Source organism: Polyodon spathula, chromosome 3 (assembly GCF_017654505.1).
Source record: "Polyodon spathula isolate WHYD16114869_AA chromosome 3, ASM1765450v1, whole genome shotgun sequence".
In the NCBI taxonomy this organism is placed as follows: Eukaryota; Metazoa; Chordata; class Actinopteri; order Acipenseriformes; family Polyodontidae; genus Polyodon; species Polyodon spathula.
Window position 1 is genome coordinate 15,496,366 of NC_054536.1, and position 22,051 is coordinate 15,518,416.

At 37.1% G+C, this 22,051-nt stretch overlaps 2 protein-coding genes across 2 annotated transcripts; one reads left to right on the top strand and one right to left on the bottom strand.

Moving 5' to 3' along the window:
* Positions 1-3,222: 3,222 nt before the first annotated feature.
* On the bottom strand, positions 3,223-7,137 carry LOC121312760 (eukaryotic translation initiation factor 1b). The gene is made up of 4 exons (XM_041244491.1): positions 6,951-7,137; positions 6,077-6,240; positions 5,650-5,751; positions 3,223-4,460 (listed from the first exon to the last, which is right to left on the bottom strand). The coding sequence occupies exons 1-4, from the start codon at positions 6,979-6,981 to the stop codon at positions 4,416-4,418; spliced, it is 342 nt and encodes a 113-aa protein (XP_041100425.1). The 5' UTR covers positions 6,982-7,137; the 3' UTR covers positions 3,223-4,415.
* Positions 7,138-7,250: 113 nt separating this feature from the next.
* hus1 (HUS1 checkpoint clamp component) lies at positions 7,251-15,937 on the top strand. The gene is made up of 8 exons (XM_041244490.1): positions 7,251-8,304; positions 11,844-11,971; positions 12,276-12,452; positions 12,897-13,004; positions 14,265-14,339; positions 14,851-14,950; positions 15,053-15,181; positions 15,500-15,937. The coding sequence occupies exons 1-8, from the start codon at positions 8,253-8,255 to the stop codon at positions 15,580-15,582; spliced, it is 852 nt and encodes a 283-aa protein (XP_041100424.1). The 5' UTR covers positions 7,251-8,252; the 3' UTR covers positions 15,583-15,937.
* Positions 15,938-22,051: the final 6,114 nt, after the last annotated feature.

Consider the following 22,051-nt stretch of genomic DNA (forward strand, 5'->3'; position numbering starts at 1 on the left):
CCTACTTACAGTGTGACAAAAAAAGTGTGAGTGTCACTTGCTTATCACGTTAAATTGAACGCAGACACAACCACGTTATATTATATCATTGTTGAGTTTGTTTTGGTACGAGTGCAAATCAAATGCAGTAGTCATTCAGTTAAATGGAAAACAATGCGTACAATTAAGACTGTCCTAGTAATATATTGTAGCGATCTCGATTCCCGCAGGCAGGCAGCTCACACAGAGCAAGGCAATCCACACACAGTCGTAAGGCGGGCGCATTCAGCGGTGCCTGGGTCACACTTTGGGGCTCACGTCTGATGGAGGTCGGTTCTTCGGACGGGACCTGTCTAGCTATTTCCTTTTCCAGGTACAGGTACTTTCCTGTCCCCCCAGAGGGGCCGGGTCTCCCTACTCTCCACAACCACTCAAGCAGCTAGAGGACCTCCAAGCAGTAGGGGTCCTGTCCTGTCCTGTCTGTTCGACTTTGTCACTAACACGCTGTCACCCAAGTCCCACAAGCACTCCATCCCCTTCTGCCTTTGCAGGCACCCCTTGAATTATATTCAAATATGAATTAGTTGCTTTGTGCTAGTCTAAATGCTAGTTAACCTGTGGCCATACTGTTTGTGCCTGCTCTTCAAAAACAAGACTAAAACATTGCCAAATGGCCTTTTCACATTGACAAACACAATTGCTAATAAATAAATAAAAAACAGGCTTCTCTTACAGCTCAGTTAGTAAATAACATCAGGGCAGGAAGCCACAACAAAAATCCCACAATTCAAGTAAGAAAGATCCCCTGTCACTCTTATGTGACTAACTTGCATATACTGTATCCTGAATATATTGGTTCCTGACTCTGCCTCCTAAGACTATGCTACACAGCAAAGAGTTGGTAGCAATTTAAGGATTGTGATGGGTTTGAAATGCCACATAAGGTGGAGTTGTGGGAAGAACCAGTACTACACATGGCATCAAATAAACAGTTTTCTCCCTTCATATGATAATTATTCATAAACAAGATGAAAAGATTTCAATCTGCCACTTTAAATCTGTAAAACAGACCCTATAGCGCTTCAAATTCATTTTCAGTTATGGAGACTTCTCTTCTGGTAAAAGTGACAATTTCAAATCAACTTTGATTCATCCTGTGAAGAAGGGTCTGGTCAATCTAGTACTTGCTGACTCTCCTGACTTTAAGAGGATCACCTCTAATGGCTCCAAAGGTGACAACATTAGCTGTTGCTGGAAATCTTTGATCCCAAGCCAGAATAAACGCTATACAGCATTTGTTAAAGTGCCAGCCAAGGGCATCCCTTTCCAGCCATAGTTTTTCTGAAACACACACACACTTGATTAAGATGGTGGAATACTTAGATTATTATTCTTATTTAGAATATAGCAATGTGTTACTATTGTGAGAGATTATTTTAGGCTAAAACCTAGGCTAATAAAAAAAGCAGCCTGATTGCTTTCCCTTCCCCTAAAATTCTGATTATGCGATGATGTCCTTTGTTTCTATGGTAACCAGGCCAGCCAGGTTATAGCTGGCGAATCTGTGTTCAGTAATGTAATCTCCGTTTGTGGTTAAATACATTATTTTCAGGTAAATATTAAAACTTCCAACTGTTCTGTGAAAATCAGTACTTTACAAAAATATATGTCAGTACACCCATTTATTTTGGAACAATGTGTTATAAGAAAGATAATATGGTTTTAATTGTCTGATTTGTTTGTTATTATTGCAATTAATTTTATTTGTAATGAAAAGTGCTAGAATTGTAGCAATAATATCACAGGCTTGTTCTGAGAAACCAAATGGAGGAATACATTTCCCTTTTGCAACGGTGCCTCAAATCAGTTGTGCCGAAACACTATTTGTGATGTGGACAACTCTCAACTGAGTCACATGCATTTTGGGATATTATATTACATTTATTTAACTTCTGAAACCCAGATATCACCGCTGTCCCTTCAAGGAGAACCTCAGAGCTTCTGCAGGGAGAGATCAGTGAACATTATCTGAAAGACCACTTCTTAGGTTGTAAAGTAACACAATAGGGCTTCTAATACCTTGAAAATGTAACAGATTTATTATTATAGGGCGGTATAGCTACTCTGATTTTACAAGTAATTCCCTTGAACATGTTTTAGGTTAATTATTATTATTGCTTCCTTTTGTTCAGTTTTGTGTCAGCTACTGAACAAGTCACAATAACCATTACTCAATGCCTGTATGAGATTTAAAAGCTAGAGGTGGGCTCCCTGAGGGGTTCACCTGGTAAATGGATGGCCACATAGCATGCAAAACAAATCAATCAACCATTTGAGAAATAAAATTGTATTAAATTGGCATATTTAAGCATGGTTTTGACAGTGTAACCATATATCCAGCTATCCGCCTATAAATTCAGATATTGGGGAATTTGATGAAAAAGAAGTAGCAGAGGACCTAATATTGATCCTTGTGGTACTCCACTGGTTACCTTGCTCTTTTAAAAGTTTCTCCTCTAATTAGTACTTTCTGTGTTCTTCATGTTAACCACTCCCTAATCCATGTACATGCATTTCTTTGAATCCCTAATGAGTTCAGTTTGAGAATTAACAGATAAGACAGGTAAAGTATTAGTGCAGTCAACAGTTGCCTGGTCCATTAGCACCAATTTCAAAATGCTATAACCTCAGTAATGTAGACAAGAACCCATCAAAATCAAACCAGTGTATCTACCTTAGTAACACTACCTACATCATGTGTGATTAAAACATTACATAAATGACAACCACAGCGTTCAACTTCACTGTGAATTAGTGAGATTGGGGGGGGGGAATGCCTTTACTATATTTAAAAAAAAAAAAAAAAAAAAAACACACAAAGGGTCGATCTTAATGTACACCTATGGACGCTAAAGGAGAATTTAGTCAGTCTTTTTTTTTTTATTTTTATTTTTTTTATAAATGCCGATATATCCAGGGACAGGAGAGTAGTTGTTTAGACTTTAAATGAATCAGTTTTGAATTTTAATAAACATCTTTTTCTGCTTCCCTTCTAGATTCAGGTAACATTTAATTATAAAAGCATAGTACAATGTAATGTTAAGCTTCCGCCACCACCCTCCCTCAGTGTTATGGTGTTTGTAATTGACATATTAAAGCTAGACAAATACCGAAGTTTGGAATGTTCAAAACAAGAGCTTGCAATGAAGGCCAGCAGTAATAATAATGACAATAAGGCAGACAGAATTCACACCTGGTTTTATTTGTAAATTTGTTTATACAACACATTAAAATTAAAAAGGGTGGAAATTAAAACAGTCAGGACTAAAACATGGGTTATAAAAAACAAAAAAAGGGGAAGGTGGCTAATTTTCTCAAGTGCCCATCTTACTGCAGTTCTTATCCATTACCGGCCTACAAGAAACACATCTTCCGTAATCATGCACACTGGGTGTCAAACGCCAAATGTTCACACGTTTGATATAGCCAAGATATACTGAACAAAGAAAAAAAAAAAAAAGTTTAGCAATACTCAATTTGGCATTTGTATGTACTGAACATCAAATGCACATTTATTGCTGTATGCAACATATGAAAACATTCATTTTTAGTAATTTAAACCTGAAGCTCCATTGCTCTGCCGACTGCAATAGTAATTCAGTCACCAGACCATTTTGGAAGTCACACTTGCAGGGTGTGCCTGCCTTTCGAAATAACTCAGGCCGAGTAGCAACATCACAGTCTTGTGACGAGTCCCTGGACATGTCACTCCAACTGCAGGGTTTGCCTCAGATCACACAGTGTGGAGAAGTGAGGATGGCATCTAATGCTCTCCAGTGGGAACAAGTCAGGAGATTGCTCTGGCCATGGAAGGACACTTCTGTTTAGCGGGAAGTGACATGCGTCTTGAATGCCTTACAGGTCTCTTTGCCATTAGTCTAGCTTGTCTCAGTCAGTTTAGCACTGTCTCTGGAGATACACAGGTTTGAGTTGCTATGCAAAGTTGTGTGTTCAGGCCTGTTACCAATCTCTGCCTCCTGGAAGCCGTCACAGGGTACTGGTGCTCCTTCACTGGGTTGGCACATGGATGCGGCACATGACCATTTTTCAGAATGCCAAGTGCACGGTTACGTTCACTTGTGAGCAGGCTTCTCCGGTGTGGCATGGCTTATCCACAAAGCTTTCAGCTTAACCTACTCAGATTCCTGGTAAAGGCACATAACTCCTGCAAGGGGCAGATAGTGTTGCAGAACCTAAATATAAAATCACAGCTCTGTCACCCTTTGCTGGATGATAGCTCTCCTAGAGAATGAACATAAGTATGTTTACAATTTAGCAAATGGTGTTAAAACCTTTTTTTTTTTTTTTTTTGTTCAGTATATTCGGTTGGTCAGTCCTGAAGAAAAAATCTTTACTGCAAAAATGTTTGCATAGTTTTAAAATCCATGAACCTTCAGTTGCTCCTCTTTGACAATGCCAACCTGCAAAACAGATTAACACCAAGCATTGTAAACAACCTTCACTATCAAAGAATTCCATTGTTACTGTACTGATCCAATTTGTGGTCTAAATACTGTGGCGTCTCCTTTTCACACTAAAGCTTGAACTTCGTAGTTTTCCCACAGCAATGTTCAAAGCCATAAACCTTTATTATTTATTTCTTCAACATCATTATGCAGAAGATGCAACTAAACCAAAGCCAAATAGTAGTCCTTCGTCTATACTTTGTATGTTATAATACACAACTCACACTTAAACTACAAACCCAATATATAAGGCTATATTTAGGGCTTCTGTTTTTCAGCTTTTAATAATTTCATTTTTTGATGCTTATTTTGAACTATCTGAGTTTATATATATATAATTTTTCGCCCCCAGGGGTTTCACTTTTTATATACTGTATGAATTATTTTCACTTACTTTCCAAAATGCTTTGCCATTTCTGTCAAAATATGTACAGAACTAACTAGATAGTACTTGCACACTTAAGTTGTACCTTCTTTCCCTTGCTGTCTTCCACAACTAAATGTTATGGTCACAGGCATTGTTCTCAGGTTTTTGTGTGCGCATATTTTATTTCTTTGTTTTGAATTCTCACATTTCACCACAATTTGCAATTCTGTTTTAAATCCTCCGTACCTTAACTGTAATGCAGCTCTAAATTCCGCTAACAAGACTCCATTCCTAATTGTAATCTCATTTTAAATCTTGCAAGCAGAGTATCCACTAGAAATGAAGGAATGTGCTGCCACTCAGTAGTTGGTGTGGGTTAAAGTAGTCAGAACTAATCAATGATAGACACAAGTCAGGAAGGAAGGTCACTGCTCAGCTGCACGGAGAAGCAGTTTTTTTTTTTTTTATGGGAAAGAGGTGGTCAACATGAATGGAGTAACCATTTCCACTGTTATTTTCATTGTATCAGGGGCGTTATCGGTTTTTACCAGTTAAAACCAAAAATCAGAAGCCTTAACTATATTGCATTTTAAGTGCAACAGTCAACATGAACAGATATCCACAATTATGGGAGGTCGTGTGTGTAGACCATTAACAGCCAGAAAATACCAGAAACAGCAAGCCACATTATGCATTACATCCACTTAAAAACTCTTAACCACATTACTCACACAAGAAATAAACTTATTAAATTGAAATAAGGCAAAAGCAACTCACCTCAAGGAGGAACTGGCAAATGTTTTTTCTCTGATCACCTTGAAGCTGGATCACTTCACCGTATTCAGGATGTTCAATCACAGTACCATTACAAGCAAATTTCTGCAAGCCAATACAACTGTTAAACATTTACTGAAACACGCATCATGAAATACTGATCAGTATAGAATCAAAGAAATGGAAAGCTGACAATCCTTAAACCACCACATACACTAATAGAAATGCATTTACTAGTGCTGCGCCTATATAACCTTTTTCAATTTTCAGATTAAGTAAAAGCTATAAAACAAAGGTGGTGCACTGCCTTCGTTAAAACAGAGTTGGTGCCCACTGATGTGAAATTAATTTTTTGTTAAAACAGCACTACGAAAAGGTAACAAGTACTTTACTAAATATAGCCTGCATATGGTCCTTTAATAAGAACTACCTTTTTGAAAGCTTTTACGAGTTTCTTTTTATCGTAGTCATCTGCAATTCCCTGAACAGTAGTCAGCGTTTTACGGCCGTTACGCTGTTGGATCCTTATGTGAATGTATTCTTCAGTCCCTGCCGGGAGTAAGTCGTCACCCTTAGTTGCATCAGCAAAGGGATCTTCAAAAAAACAGATAACGAGGTTTAACGAGCGACATTAACAACATACACCCAAGTCATGCATTACAAGGTAAACGTACACTGCTTCAAACAAAGTAGTCCAAATGTGGTCTCGTTACAAGATAGTTACCTAGCTTATTTATAATAAAATAAAACCAAGTGTGTGTATGTATGTATATATATATATATATATATATATATATATATATATATATATATATATATATATATATAGAGATAGATAGATAGATAGATAGATAGATAGATAGATAAGGCGGAGATTCGGTTTCTGTCATGTTGAGCTTCCATTTCTACCATTCTGACACAAGTAAAGGATTTTAAGGTTAATAGCAACATGGATTAAATACAACTATAAACACTACATTTAGCCTGGGAAACCAATACATATATAAAACGGAGTGCTGTTACTTGCAAATAGTGTGCATTTGCCTAAGGAAACAATACAGTAGGCCAAAGTCATTTACTTCCAAGCCCGACTCGTCAGAACACACCACTATAACCCAATTAGTCATTTATTTACTAATCAAATGTTGCATTTGTTACTTTTCTTTAAAAATATGACGAACAAGCTAACCATGTTTTTTTGTTTGTTTTGTTTTGTTTTGTTTTTCCCTATCTATCGGGTCAGACAAAGAAAGTACACAGACCCGCCGCGCCAACATGGTAGGGTGCAGATCACAATAACTTACCGAAAGATTGGAGGTTCTGGATAGTGGACATGCGATATTAGTACGACAACTGTGTTGAGATGAAATGTCTCGGCGCGTTGATGCCGTTCTTGTTGATCTGCAGCAATGCAATAGAAAAGACGACAAAAAAAACCTAACTACAAACCACCAGGACAAGCCCGAAAGCACTGTACTGGCTTCACCCACAAAATGGCCGAGTGCAGCTAGTTTTAAATACTGTATTCTCTACTCATTATCACGTGAGGGAGGTGGGGTTTATTGGAACCTTCGTGGTCATGGAGATAGTAATGCGCAATACAGATCGATTACTAAATGCTCAGTTGTTGCTTGCTTGCTTGCTTGCTGAAAAAAAAAAAAAAAAACAGCAACCTACAAGTTCCATAATTCAGGGTAGTACTTAAGAGGTTATTTGGCTCCTGTCTGACATTTGTGCAAAGCAAACAGTGACACAATTCCAGTACACACGTATGTAAAGTGTGTGACCAGTATATTATTTTCTGATTTTTGGCCATGGTGTACATTAAATAATTAAATGCAGTGATAAGATACGAGAAATAACTCGTGACTTCCGTTTTTCCTAAGGTTGGCAATACCGGTGAAGTAATATTCATCAAGGTGGCACGACTTTCTCGGGTGGGGCTGTGCTATGGCAAGGAAATAAGCCTCCTATTGCATAGGAGTTTCACCCATTACAGGTTTAACTACGAGCGTAACGTACAGTGTACAGCACCTCATGTGCCTGTTTGCACTGTATGAATATTACATGGCGTTCTTCAGATTGAATTACTTTGAAATGAAGTTTGTTGAGGAATTGGCAACAGATGAGACAGTATCCATTTTAAAACATACGAGCCATATTCAAAAACAGTGTTCATGCTATTTGCAATACGAGTTCACAAACATGACACAGGAAACTGTCATTCGTCAAATGGCGTTTTGATTGAGGTGATTTATAAACGGTCAGAAGAGAGAGTTAGAAAGTTTTATTATATTGTTACGAAATTCAAAACAAAGCCATACTTCCAGAGTACTTGCATTTCTTGTCCCCGAAATATGCTGTGCCGGTAGTACTAGTACTATTCGATGTAGAAAATCATAAAATATATTACAGTAGATCGTTGATGGCAGTATCAGGAAATAAGTTTTATACTTACTACAGTGAACTTGTTGTAGAGGGGGCTCAAATGCGTGCAGCACAAGTAGCGCCACATTTTGAATGGTCCTGATAAAAAAATTAAAAAAGAATAGACAGTACGCTCATAAAATATATCTGTTTAAAGCTGCAACAAAACAACATAAAACATGAGATTTCGAGCTAAAATGATCGACATAGGCTGCCTTAACCATTTTACACGTGAGTGAATTTGAAAATGTGTTTAAGTAAGGTACATCGTATTGCAGATGGGTTTATGAAAAATAAACATTAGTTTAGGAGGTTTTTTTGTGTTTGTTTAATGTTGTTGAAAATCGATTTTACAATCAGCATATTAAAATGTAAAAAAAAAAAAAAAAATCGTTTTCGATAGGCAGTGATTCCTAAAAAGAAACGGTTTTGTGTCCACCCCGCTTGAAATATATATTTTTAAGAAGATCTAAGCTACCGATATGTTAAAATATGATACATTAACAATTGCGTTAACACTGGAATGTTTCTTGTGTTTCGACGTACACTGTACTTCTACGAGGAACATACATATATACACACACAGTACTGTGCAAAAGTTTTAGGCAGATGTGAAAAAATGCTGTAAAGTAAGAATGTTTTCAAAAATAGATATGTTAATAGTTTATATTTATCAATTAACAAAATGCAAAGTGAGTGAACAGAAGAAAAATCTACATCAAATCAATATTTGGTGTGACCACCCTTTGCCTTCAAAACAGCATCAATTCTTCTAGGTACACTTGCATACAGTTTTTGAAGGAACTCAGCAGGTAGGTTGGCCCAAACATCTTGAAGAACTAACCACAGTTCTTCTGTGGATTTAGGCAGCCTCAGTTGCTTCTCTGTCTTCATGTAATCCCAGACAGACTCGATGTTGAGATCAGGGCTATGTGGGGGCCATACCATCACTTCCAGGACTCCTTGTACTTCTTTACACTGAAGATAGTTCTTAATGACTTTCGCTGTATGCTTGGGGTCGTTGTCATGCTGCAGAACAAATTTGGGGCCAATCAGATGCCTCCCTGATGGTATTGCATGATGGATAAGTAAGTATCTGCCTGTACTTCTCAGCATTGAGGAGACCATTAATTCTGACCAAATCCCCAACTCCATTTGCATAAATGCAGCCCCAAACTTGCAAGGAACCTCCACCATGCTTCACTGTTGCCTGCAGACACTCATTCGTGTACCGCTCTCCAGCCCTTCGGCAAACAAACTGTCTTTTGCTACAGCGAAATAGTTCAAATTTTGACTCATCTGTCCAGAGCACCTGCTGCCATTTTTCGTCACCCCAGTTCCTGTGTTTTCGTGCATAGTTGAGTCAATTGGCCTTGTTTCCACATCAGAGGTATGGCTTTTTGGCTGCAAGTCTTCCATGAAGGCCACTTCTGACCAGACTTCTCCGGACAGTAGATGGGTGTACCAGGGTCCCACTGTTTTCTGCCAATTCTGAGCTGATGGCATTGCTGGACATCTTCTGATTGCGAAGGGAAGTAAGCATGATGTGTCTTTCATTTGCTGCAGTAAGTTTCCTTGGCCGACCACTGTGTCTACGGTCCTTAATGTTGCCCATTTCTTTGTACTTTTTCAAAAGAGCTTGGACGGCACATCTGGAAACCCCTGTCTGCCTTGAAATTTCTGCCTGGGAGAGACCTTGCTGATGCAGTATAACTACCTTGTGTCTTGTTGCTGTGCTCAGTTTTGCCATGGTGTATGACTTTTGACAGTAAACTGTCTTCAACAACCTCACCTTGTTAGCTGAGTTTGGCTGTTCCTCACCCAGTTTTATTCCTCCTACACAGCCGTTTCTGTTTCAGTTAATGATTGTGTTTCACCTACATATTGAATTGATGATCATTAGCACCTGTTTGGTATAATTGTTTAATCATACACCTGACTATATGCCTACAAAATCCCAGACTTTGTGCAAGTGTACCTAGAAGAATTGATGCTGTTTTGAAGGCAAAGGGTGGTCACACCAAATATGGATTTGATTTAGATTTTTCTTCTGTTCACTCACTTTGCATTTAGTTAATTGATAAATATAAAGTATCTATTTTTGAAAGCATTTTTACTTTACAGCATTTTTTCACACCTGCCTAAATCTTTTGCACAGTACTGTGTGTGTGTGTGTGTGTGTGTGTGTGTGTGTGTGTGTATATATATATATATATATATAATATATATATATATATATATAGAGAGAGAGAGAGAGAGAGAGAGAGAGAGAGAGAGAGAGAGACACAGACACACACACACACACAGACACACTGAGTGTACAAAACATTAGGAACACCTTCCTAATATTGAGTTGCACCCCCTTTTGCCCTCAGAACAGCCTCAATTCGTCGGGGCATGGACTCTACAAGGTGTCAAAAGCATTCCATAGGGATGCTGGCCCATGTTGACTCCAATGCTTCCCATAGTTATGTCAAGTTGGCTGGTGGTGGATCTCTACTCAGAATAGCTCATTCCATCTCATCTCACAGATGCTCAATTGGATTGAGATCTGGTGACTGGGCCAGCCACTGCAGTAAGCTGAATTCACTGTCATGTTCGTGGAACCATTCCTGGACAATCCTAGCCTTGTGGCATGGGGCATTATACTGCTGAAAAAATCCATTAGCAGGTGGATACACTGCTGCCATGAAGGAATGCACCTGATTAGCAATGATGTTCAGATATCCTGTGGCATTCAGATGTTGCTCCACTTTTATCAAGGGGCCCAATGTGTACCATGAAAAGACACCCCACACAATCACACCACCACCACCAGCCTGCAATGTTGACACGCGGCATGATGGATGCATGTACTCATGATTTTCTCCATACCCTATTTTTTCCAATCCTCCAGTGTTGAGTGTTTTCATTCCTTAGCCCACTGCAACCACAGTTTCTTGTGTTTTGCTGAAAGAAGTGGAACTGTGTTAGGTCGTCAGCTGCCATACCCCGTTCGTGTCAAGGTACGATGAGTTGTACATTCTTTTATGGGTCTTTCAGCACCAATGTTGTACTGGACTGTCAGTTGACTAACTGTAGCCCGTCTGTTGCTCTGCACAATTTGTGTCAGCCTCCTTTGGCCTCTTTCATCAATGAGTCGTTTTCGACCACTGGCCTGCCATTGGTTGGATGTCCTTTGGGTGGTGGACCATCCTTGATACACACGGGAAACTGTTGAGCGTGAAAAACCCAGCAGTGTTGCAGTTCTTGACACACTCAAACCGGCGCGCCTGGCACCTACTACCACACCCCATTCAAAGGCACTTAAACCTTTTGTCTTGCCCATTTACCCTCTGAATGGCACACATACACAATCCATGTCTCAGTTGTTTCAAGGCTTAAAAATCCTTCTTTAACCTGTCTCCTTTTCATCTTCGCTGATTGAAGTGGATTTAACAGGTTACATCAATAAGGAATCATAGCTTTCACCTGGATTCACCTAGTCTGTTTCATGGAAAGAGCAGGTGTTCCTAATGTTTTGTACACTTAGTGTATATATACTTCATATTCAATATTTATTCAACTATTTTCCATAAACAGCAGGATTGCAACAAGTTATTTCAATTTAGTTATTCAAAACATTCTCTATATGACCAAGAATGTTTACCTGTATTTAAAATATGACGTTATATCGTGGATGCCGTCCAAAATTCACACTTTGCTGGGATACTACTGGGATACTGTCTATGGGAATCATTGTGGACCTCTTTTTTTTTTTTTTGTCCTAGGTGTGGTGAATACAATCTCCAAACTAACTAAGACATGCACACTGCGACTCACTACAGACAAGCTGTATTTCATCCTGTCTGATAAAGTTGCCAATGGGGGTGTCAGCATGTGGTGTGAGTTATCCCAGGTAATCTTATTATGACCACAGTTGATTAGTCAGTATGATGTATTGATCTACTGAAGCGTCTAATGCAATTTTTAGACTGCAGACACAATTAATCTTTCCTGCAAAGAGCTGAAATTACAGTTTAAGGCCCATAATAAAATGTGCATTGATCAGTTTCTATTTGTATTGTTTAGTTGGTAGCAATGTAAATGACATGTGCCAGAGGTCCATCGGTTAACAGAGGGTATTCTCAGTTTCAAGGACATGTGTAATTTTCAAACAAATAAGGCCATTCCACTTGTGATTACATTTATTTTCTTGTCAGGGAAACTTTTTTGATGAGTTTCAACTGGAGGGGATATCGACTGAACACAATGAGATCTACATGGATTTGACTGCTGAGAATCTTTCCAGGGCTTTGAAAACAGCCCACAATGCCAAGTCACTTAAAATCAAGCTGACAAACAAGCATTGCCCTTGTATTACTGTGGCTGTTGAACTGGTAAGTGCAGCAATAGCTGAAATCTTGCTTAGTGGCTTTTTTGCCACCTGTAAAAGAGACTATGAGAGCCAGAATATTTAAATATGCTAGATAATGAAGACAAATCCCCATTTAAATTTTACTCAATCTTTTATAAAGTAATTACAAGTGATGAATGATTAATTTTGATTGCCCTGTCCAATAAAAGAAACTGGAGGTTTTCCTTTAGTTTCCCTCTAATTTTAGAAATGCTTGTCTAGTGACTTTTCTTGTAGTTTCACCTCAATTTATGATTGAATGACTGGTTGGAATAATTGCACGAAACAACTCATCAAACTTCATTGATGTGTAAATGTCATTAAATTTGCTTAATGCCTGTAAGACAATTTATGCTGTCTACCTAGGTTCAACATCAACCAGTTTGCAGTAATACCTAAGCGCTAATAGAAGTTTCTTCTCCCAAAGCCATCCTTGTCAAGAGTCAGTCGAGTTGTCACGCATGACATTCCTGTGGGCGTTATACCAAAAAAACTTTGGAATGATTTCAAGGAGCCCAGTGTGCCAGATTTCGATGTGAGTTATTGAAGACTTATTTCCTGCTAGATGAGTAATATGAGAGATGTTTGAATTGACCAGAGAACAAAAAAGTATATAGAGGACATGCCATGGTCCAATTGAAAATACACTTTTTATTTTATAAGTTAGCCGTGGCCTGGTCATCTTTAAAGAGATCAGGCTAACGTGTAAGAAAGCAATCTGATGTTTTAAGTTGAGTCCGGGCGTATTAGATTTATACAACGCTTCTATTGGGTTGTTTTACATTAAGTTTTTTTTCTTTTCTTTTTTCTTGTTATTTCTTCAGTTTAAAATTGGACTGTTTTGTCCTTCTGCAGTGATCTATTAATATGTAATATGTGTCTTACTATTTGTTGAATGACCGAGGTAACGTTCGTTTCATTGGTTCCTTGTTTCCTCGGGAGGGCAGGGCTTGTGGGAATGGTGTGTTTTTGAAGCTCATTTGGGCTGCAGCTGTTGAGGTGGCAACATGTCCTGTTCGAAGTGATGGTTTTGGTCACCTAGGCCTGAATTTTGTATAAAGACATTTATTTCTTAGTCTAGTTGCTCTGCCTCTCTGTGATTGTTTCATGTGCTGTCTGCTTTCGGCGCTGTACTATTTGCTACTTTCTGTTTCTTGTTCATTGGTTTGGTGTCATTCTCAAATTGACTCAGTTACGCCCCTTTTTTCATTTTGATGGTTTGTATTGTACCGGTCTTGATAGGCCTTAAAATGTTTGAAGTGAATGGTAAATCTGTGTAAATGTTTCACTTTTCATGCGTCTGTCTAAAAATAAATAAATAAATACAGCTATATATATATATATATACACACACACACACACTCAAACAAATATTGATTTATGGTCAGGACACTGTTGCTACAGTCAAATGTCAAACAGGGTTCTGTTGCTTAATTGATACATACATTATTAAAATAAATTCAGGGCTCATCATTTGCTGACAACATACCTCAAGTCTCAGCTTTGCATTTATAACAGATGAAGTTACTTTTCTAAAGGCTGTATTAATCTATGCATTCCAATATTGCTTGTGTGGACTCCATTGTAACATTCCATCTTTGATCAGGAATCTATATTTTGGATTTGTACAGGAACTTTAAATACACCCACTGTCATAGTCTGCTCTGCCTCTGACAGTTTTATAGATGATTTAACAACTGTATTCATAACAATCTTTTCAGCATTTTAGGATTAAAGAGTCTACCTTGTGAAAAGGTCTGCTTATGATCACATTGTGTTTTTGTAAAAATCCCAGGTTAGTATATATCTGCCTCCACTGAAGACAATGAAGAATGTTGTGGAGAGAATGAAGAACCTGTCCAACTTTCTTGTAAGTTATATAATGAGGCTACATAGAATATGTCCATCTTGCTGTATATTTTTCTTTTCCGTTGTGGCTTAAAGGTGTGATAACCAGGACTCAGAATAAATCATTTTCTAACGTTTACGTGAATATCATTTTTTACATAAATTTGTGACTATTAATTGAAGTCTTATCATATACTGTTAAAAATTGGGCTCAGGGTCTTTTTTTTTTTTTTTCTCTCTATACTTTATTTATTTGTTGACAAGTTCACTTCCTGTTTTACATGTAATAGGACTCAGACTAAAGCTGTGCTTCACATAGGAAACCATGTGGGGTCAGGTATGGTCCTTTTATCTTTAAGACAGGAAGTGGATGAGGAGACGAATCATTAAAGCGCTGTGGCATGATCAATGGGCTTGATCAGTGCTTTGTTTTCCAGACAATGCAAAACCATAGGAATGATTGTTATGCTAAACCGCTTTTTAAACTCCATGCATGTGACTGAATTAAGTGTCAGAACCTGTCACCTCTGCAGGTGCTGGAAGCCAATTTAAACGGGGAGATGAATTTGAAGATTGAAACTGATTTGGTATCTGTCACCACGCATTTCAAAGATCTTGGAAACCCTTCTTGGGGTAAGCATTGGTAAATCTTGTGTTTCTGTCCAACCATAATGTATGTAAGTTTTATTGTAGATTTGATTGGTACAAACGACTAACTGTTAGTGGTAAAACTAGGTGATAACGGATCTCAAGACTCCAGCCAGGATAGAGACCCTGAGACAATGATGAATGTTAAAGTGGACATAAGGAAACTTCTGCAATTTCTTGCTGGTCAGCAAGTCAATCCAAGCAAAGTAATATGTAGTAAGTTCATTTTTAGTTTTCCAACAATTCCAACTTATTCATCACCTGTTGAAAGCAAAGTCAAATTTGAGGCTGCACTTCAAAATGATTTGTTTTACCCTTCTAAGCCCTTATTCACAAACTGTAAATTCTTCTTAATAAGGAAGCCAACATCCGTGAATATCAAAAACGTGCCAGTACACAAACTTGTGTAGTTTTCATACTCTGTCCTCTGAAACTCCGGTTCCCTCGCCACTGTACCATTTAAAACAAATGCTAAACGTTACTGATGTGTGACACATCTTTCATGTTGTGTTTTATTTTTTTTCTTTTCAACAGATATTGTCAACAAAAGGATTGTTCACTTTATTCTGCTACACGAAGATGTGTCTCTGCAGTACTTTATACCAGCGCATGCATAATTCAGACTTGGAACTGAAATTCACTTCATTAAAGCAAAGTGTCTTTCAGCAGTGTATATGAAAAAGAAAACTCTGGGTTGTTTTAGTACGTACAAGCTGGGTGTCGTTTAACAGTCAAGAAATGCTTTCTTTGCTATTACTTGTACTGTCTCTGCTGTGCTCAGTTGAAAGTTTACCTTAGTACAGGTTAAGTATGTCACTGGGATTTGCCAATATTTTCCAGTATTTCAGTTGTTCTTGGTAAGATTATATTTAATGTCTGTAAATAATAAATGTGTATGCCTTTGTTCTTTTTTATCAGGCATTGTTGTGTACTTTTTTTAGGGGAACAACACAATAAAGAAAATACTACAGTCGAACTGTCCTCTTGCCACCTTCACTCTCAACACTGCACAGCAGAATTACATTTCTGTTATATATAAGCTCCCCTTAGTGTGAATGCGTATTTATACCAAAACATGTCAATGTGGTTCTACTGTAATAATGTATGCAATAACATTGATTATAAATACTAAATGTGAAATATTGCATACAAGTACTACATTCACAGTAAGTATTGTAGTAAAATGCATTAACTACCAGTGTGGCCCTCAAGGTACAGTGGTTAACAATACAAAACTCACACACAACTCTGTACAGTTGGCACTGCGCACAAGAGAGGCAAAGGGTGGGCATAGAGAAAGCTTACATTGACACTGCTTGTGCTACTCCTGCTCTGTGGATAAGCGGTGATGCTTTCTATCTAGTGCTTTCAGACTTTATTACATAACTAAATACCCGCTTTCTACTCTTGTCTTTTCAGTGTTTTCTTCTGCTTTACGTTGTTTTTTTTTCTTCATTTTCACAAATGATGTTAAAATCTGGGGACTGTACAAGGGAATGGGGCACTATTCGATAGCATGCCACTTGTTTTTATAAGTATTATAAGTATTTTTTTTTTTTATTACGTATCCTTATCTATATTTCTTTAATGTGCACCATAAGATATATAACTTGTTGCTGCTTCAAAACCAAGTCGATTTCATTTACATGAAGTGTCTTCAGATTGAGGAGTTGTGCACCTTACAGAATTGTATTACCGATAGAATTATACTTCGCATTTTACCACTGAAACTAAAGTACAATCCACTGTCATTGAACATTTATATTCTTGTTGAACCTGAGGAAGCTTATGTGCCCTTATGAATGAGAACAAACTGGAAAGTGAGCTACGTCACAGTCAGATGGTTAAACTTTGGCAGCATATAGTAAAGTGCAGTTCATATATCATATTGCAGTATAAAACTGTACACGAATAAACGGGAATTGTTTGATTAAAATAAATACATTTTAACATTTTTACTTAGTGGTTTGTTTGCTTGTTTTTTTTTTGTTTTTTTTTTTTTTTTTTTATCAGACTTGTCAGTCCCTTGATAAAATTACTACTGCCACAGTACAAAAATAAATGAATGGCGTATCTTTTTACTCAGGTGTGTGTTGTGAAAAGCACGCCCACTTTCTCTCTCTCTTTCTCTCTCTCTCTCTAACTCCCACCCCCCGGTCTCTTATAACGACACATATAACTTGCAGGTGAAGAGGGTTTTGTTTTGCTGTAAGCCATGGATAATATCATTTCTTGACAGAGAGCATTAATCTTTTAAAAGCAATGGAGTTTTCACTCCAGTACTTGCTTCTCTCTGTTGTTTGTGTTATTTTCATTGTATGGGCCCCTGTCACAGGTAAAAATAATGGTGAGTAGCAAGCATTTTATAACTTTTTTCAAATGGGATTGTTTCGTTGTATAATCTGAAAGGACAAGATAAACGGCGCAAAAAAAAAAGTCATGCATTCGATTATGTTTTAATTGGCATTGTTTGTCACAAGGTACTTTGTTAAACTTACGCACAGAAATGGAAATGCAGACTAGCTGCAAAGTGAATGCATCCTCTGTAAAACGTCTGCAATTCTGGGTTTGGGTTACTGCAGATGTATCATGAGGAAAAAAAAAAACCAAACAAAAACTTGCTAGTCTGGTTATTAGGTGAATTGACCTCCTCTGGAGGAGAGCATAATGTATATTATATATATATATATATTATAGCTAGATATTATATATCATTATATATATATATATACACACACACACACACACACACACACACAAACTAGTTTTTAAAATGTCTATACTAAGCAGATGTTCAAGTAACTAAGACATACAGCGACATGTACATTTAAATTTTTTTTATAGTTATGATTTATATTGTGAAATGTACATTTTAGCGGTTTGTTAATATTCTCAGTTGAGCAAGGTGACAGAACAATGCTGGATCATGAGCAATATACAGTAATATAATAGTTACTAATACTTTATATTCAGTTATATATTAAATGTAACTCCATCAAATAATTTGGGGTAGCAATCTGCTGTATTTGTGGTTGAGCCCAGCTATTATTTTTAACTGAGTCTGTCTAGTAAAACTCCAGTAGTTTGTGTAGTCTTTGATATGGATGCACATGCCAAGCAAGTCCCAGCTCAGCTCTCCATCAGTCTGACAGATCTGCTGTCTTATCTTATTATACTTTGTGCGCACTGTAGACATACATTTCTCTCACTAGTCTATAAATGTCAGCTGCATTCACATATTAGATCCACTCCTTTGACTTTGTTCACTTGAATATTTAAATATACACTAAATAAAAAATAATGAATGTTCTCATTTTCATGATTAAATGATTCTGAAATGTGTTTGATTCACTCTGTACTGTACAGTGTTTGATACTTGAGCGTGCTACTTTTGTTTAGTTATTTTTTTATTGAAAAACATAGATACCCTCACCCCAGGCAGTACTTTCTTTGACCCCCAAAGACACCGCTAAGGTGCAGTAAAATTGGAAAGGAGACAGTACCAGACCAAACCTTCTACCTAGTATACTACCAGATGCATATTTAAAAATGATAAGGCATGTTTGCAAAAAAGTCTTTCTTTTAAAAAATGCACATGTGAGACCCATAAAGCAAATATCAAAGTATGACAAGTAAGATTTATGGAACGGTTTCTATTTTAAAGCAAGGTTACATAGCCAAACTACAGTAAATAGCTGCATACAACCATCAAGTGATTATTGACTATAAAGGGCATGTTGTCAGTATCAAATAAAATTCCATATTTCAAGCCTGCCATGTGACAAGAAAAAGGCCTATGACCCTCTTATTTATTTATACTGTTAACTGAAACATAGTAGTGACATTTTTCAGGCACACAACTTCAGGGGAGGATAAAGTACATTTATTTTCCTGACTGGTTCCATTGGGTTATCATCTCATTTATTAAAATCTCCCAGTCGTGTGAGGGAGTTTTCCCTCAGTCCTGGCAAATTTCTCTGACTTCCATAAATATTGTAGCAAGTCAATGAGGAGGGGGGGTCAATTGCTTTTAGAGTGAAATATACTGTAGCTAATATCCCAACTAGGAACTAGTTTCTCTTCCTTTAATGTAGCAATTCCAGTGAAAATGTAACACTTCACCTGGAAATCATGCCCTATTTCTCTAATAAGAGAATAAGAGGGAGCTGTTCTGTCTCCATGCCCATCCAATTCTTAGCCTCGTATAAGTGTCGCTCCCCTGTACCATTTGTGCCTAATTTTGTGTTTTTTGCTGTTTCGGTTCACTGCACAGAGAGCTAAGTTGTGGCAAACAAATTCACTTCTTACCCCAGAGATAAAAATGCAAAAAGTAGCTTTACTTCCTACTGTAGACCCAGTAACCTTTGGCATTTATAAGTTTGAAATACAAAACTGCTGTGTTTTTTTTTTTTTTTTTTTTTTTTTCTTGTATTGTTAGTATGGGTACTGAATAAACCACACAGTATATACATAATTAAAGGTTATGTCAGGAAAACCAGATCTACTTCATTTTTTTATGTTCGGCTGTTTTGACATTTTTCTGCCTTATCCTCAGTATGCAGGTAAATGAAACTCGAGCCTGTTAACATTGTGTGAGGAGCCCACAATGACACCCACTGCGTGACTCATTCCCTAGTTAAAAAAAAAAAAAAAAAAACAACAACCACAAAAACTAACTATTCAGACACAACACATGCCTGTCAATGATTTTTATTACTTATAAAACTAGCTATCATTTTTAAAGGGCTGGAAATGGTGAATATGTAATTCTTAAGTATGGAAATCTAAGGGATTGTCATCTGCATGTAAGCAACATACATATAACTCATAATAACCTAATCTTGATCTTGAATTGTATCCACCCAGAAGATTCAGCATTCTTGTATTCATAAAATGGCATCTAAAATAACAAAATAATATATTAAAATAATATCTTAGAGTAGAGGCGCCAATGAGAATGAGGTTGTACTGAGATAGTTATACAAGTTTGGGATTCTTTTTTTTTTTTTGTTTAGCAAGTCTGAGCGCTCGACTTGTCCAGAAAATTTTATTTAGTGCAAAAGATTTTAGCCATATTTTTTTTATCAGGTTTGTTGACCCATATTTCAGCAATATCTCTTTTACCTAAATTGTTTAGTGAGTGTAAGCTATCGGATAATTGCAGACAATTGAAATGGTGAAATGTGGCTCCATCTTCCAGTTTACTCTGTAGACTTACAGTTAAAGCATGGAAAGTGTGTCTGCTGTGTTACTGGTAATGCCTGGGAGGCTGTTTCTATGTGTGTATCATTTACAGTCGAATTAATGTTATGTCTATATTATTATAGTTGTATTATAGATTTGTAAACCCATTATTTTCTGACTCACTTCCTTGTAACTTCATCAAGACTACTTGGGTAACATGTCAATGAGTGGGATGTGCATTATCCTTCAATTCTTTGATTCTTTTTTTTATTGTTAAACCTTTGCAGATACAAGCTGGTATTTAGGCTGTTACTATGGTAACTCACTTGGATTTGCAAATGGACAATATGAAGTTCTCACTGGACAACTGGCAGGCCCTTCTGTTTGTTCAAAACAGTGTCTTGAAAAGGGGTAAGTCTTTAATTGTAAATTGAAATGAAGCCCAAATCTAATCTTGAAATATTTATTTTCAGCATATCAGTTTTACAAGATGTCTTCAAACTTCTTAGAGGAACCTCTTATGGCGTCAAGGCCATTCATAAGGGAAGGGGGCTCATTTACTTGCGGGACTCTCATAGGCTCTCATAGGGTTTTGGATTGTTGGGCAAAAGTAATAGTAATAACCCCCACTAGTCAAAAAAAAAAAAAAAAAAAAAAAAAGTATGTTTAAGTTACACACTAGAAACAGCAGAGAAAGTATGTCCTGGTATGGAGGTAAATACAGGTTTGTCTGTCTGTCTGTCTGTTTGTGATTGTGAAGAAAATTGCCAAGGATATGCTTAGCACAAGTTATTGTCTTTCTGATTGTCTGTCTGTCCTTCTGTCTGTTAAACAACACTGGGTGAACATGATAACAGCCTTGATTTTCCACTACTCTTCACCAAGCTTTCTTCATGCATTTCAAGCCTCCTACAGATAATTAATTTGTCTATAATCCTTTACCCACAGCTGACCTGTGTGTCTGTCTGTGACACTCAATATGGTGAACTCTAGCTGCCTTGATTTTTGCATCCAATCTTCATTTTATTAAATGACCACCTAAACAAGTATCTGTTGCATTTGACTGTATTCTTTCACTTGATGTGCATGCTTCTTATTCTCTCATTTTAAACTTCCTGGCGTGGCAGGGGATGTATGTTACCGACGTACTTGTTAGGAATACGTAACCCATCAGTACACTCACACATGACATGCTGCTCAGAAGAATTTAACTGGGGTAATGTTTTATTTTATCATTTTGGTTAATCTCAAAAACCCAGCGGATTTGTTAGAGCTTGGTAACGAAGGAACGAAAAAATCTAATGAACATGGAAGAACAAAGAAGGTTTATAGCAAATTCTAATAATGTAATATAATACTAGTGACACATTCCAGAATAACAAACCACTTTTTCAAGTGTGCCCAATGCATGAGGAGCTCACAGAGATTATAAAAAAGGTATTTCACAGAGTTGATGTGTACTGAACTGTCTAGTTGCACTCTAAGGGTTATGAAGGACGAATGCATATTGCTCCTCAGCATGAGACATTTCCATGTAATTCGTCACCTTTTAGTTAACAAACAAAGTATCCCACACACTTGAGACCCGTTGAAACTTGCCTGATAAACTAAAGTTAATGAACCGTTAATGACTCATGTCCTGTTCTAATGATTCATGGCATAAACTACAAGGGGTGCTCTAGTGTTAATGATTTATTTTAAACTACTTACTTTGGATTTTTAATTGAATAAATGCAAAGGACGTAAGAATATTTTATGTTTTGTTCCATTTAGAAACAAACAAATAGTTATTTTATATTACATTATTTGAAGAAACTGTACCCTTTTACTTCAGTTTCTCAGGGACAGACAAATGCCTTATGTCTTTATTTGAATTTAAATTTACTGTACCGTAACAGTAAA